At 26.1% G+C, this 1,402-nt stretch overlaps 1 protein-coding gene across 1 annotated transcript, besides 4 other annotated features; it reads left to right on the forward strand.

The window, feature by feature from the left end:
- Nucleotides 1-232: 232 nt before the first annotated feature.
- Nucleotides 233-308: a sequence feature (AT_rich).
- A 27-nt stretch (nucleotides 309-335) lies between these two features.
- Nucleotides 336-464: a microsatellite.
- Nucleotides 417-462: a microsatellite.
- Nucleotides 465-557: 93 nt separating the features above from the next.
- Nucleotides 558-594: a sequence feature (AT_rich).
- Nucleotides 595-748: 154 nt separating this feature from the next.
- EDI_158830 (uncharacterized protein) lies at nucleotides 749-1,402 on the forward strand (the record flags this gene model as incomplete). Its single annotated transcript, XM_001739634.1, has 1 exon — nucleotides 749-1,402. A coding segment is annotated over one exon (654 nt), but the record flags the coding sequence as incomplete, so codon positions are not given.

Here is a 1,402-nt window from a genome sequence, read left to right on the forward strand (position 1 = left end):
TTCAGTTGTAAATTTATTACCATCAAAACTAGCAACAATAATTTCTTTGGAACATGGAGAATAAGCAATTTTAGTAGCATCACCATTCCAACAATGACATCCAATATTATCACAAAGATGGAAACTCTTTGGAGCTGACATTTCTTTAATTTAATTTTAAGTTCATTTTTAGATAAAGTTCCTTCTTCACCTTTACTTTTATTTTTTAGATTTTTTATTGGTATCCCTGAACTTTAAAATTGATATTTAATAATTTGTTTTTCAATTATTTTTTATTCAATCTTAAAATTAAAAATTTAAGATTTATTCGCCATTTAGATGAAACAATGAATATCATAAAAATTGATATATAAAATAATTTAATGAAAATGAAGGTAATGAAAAAATTTTACAAGCCAATAAATAATAATTCAAGTATAAAATAAAGAAGAATAAATAATATAATATAAACACAAAATAAAAATTCAAGTATTTGAATAGAATAAACAAGACATATGTTTCATTTACTTATTTTATTAATCGTTTCATTAATCTCTAAATCTACAATACCAATAAACAATATATATTATTACTTATTTATTTTATTATTTATATCTGCATTTAATTCTTTTTAACTGACATCTAATGAAGATTTTTTTGTGAATAATATAATTGATTAATGCTTTGAAGAAAAGAAAGGAAACATTCCAATAGAAAGGAAAAAGAATCTCATCTTGAAAATTTTCATGAGAACTAAATAATTTGATTAATGGAAACTGGTCTTCTTGGACATGCTGAACAAAAAGCACCAACCTCATTACAAAAATGTATATTGGGGTTAGTTGCATTGTTAATTATTTTCCAAGCATTTGTACTTATTTTTATATTTACTTCAGGATATGTTACACTTGATAATTATCAACTATCTGCACAAAACATAATGGATAAAGCCGTTCAAGATGTCGATGAGGGATTAACACAACCTACATTACCAAAATCATTTGTTACACCTTATCAACTCCCACGATATTGTCAATATAATAGAGGAACATGTTGGGCATTAGCTACTATTGGTCTTTTGGAACAATCATATAGAGATAATGGTATTAGAAAAGGATTCCTTAAAGATAACGAATATCTTAGATTATCACCTCAAGCATATGCTATTGATGTCTTAAATCAATGTGCCCTTCATCCAGAAGCTTGTCCAGGTAAAGAAGGAATTAATAATTCTACAGAAGGAGGATATGTAGAATGGTTATATGCATTCACTGATTTATATGATAAAGTTCTTCCAGAAAGTGCTTGTCCATATGCAGAAGAAAATGAAGGACAATGGGAATGTGCTGACAAAGAAAAGAAACAAGCAAGCAATCCAATAAAATTCAATGTTACTAGTATAACTACTAAGAGAAATATTTAT

The sequence above is a fragment of the Entamoeba dispar genome, genomic scaffold (assembly GCF_000209125.1).
Source record: "Entamoeba dispar SAW760 scf_1105229462291 genomic scaffold, whole genome shotgun sequence".
In the NCBI taxonomy this organism is placed as follows: Eukaryota; Evosea; order Mastigamoebida; family Endamoebidae; genus Entamoeba; species Entamoeba dispar.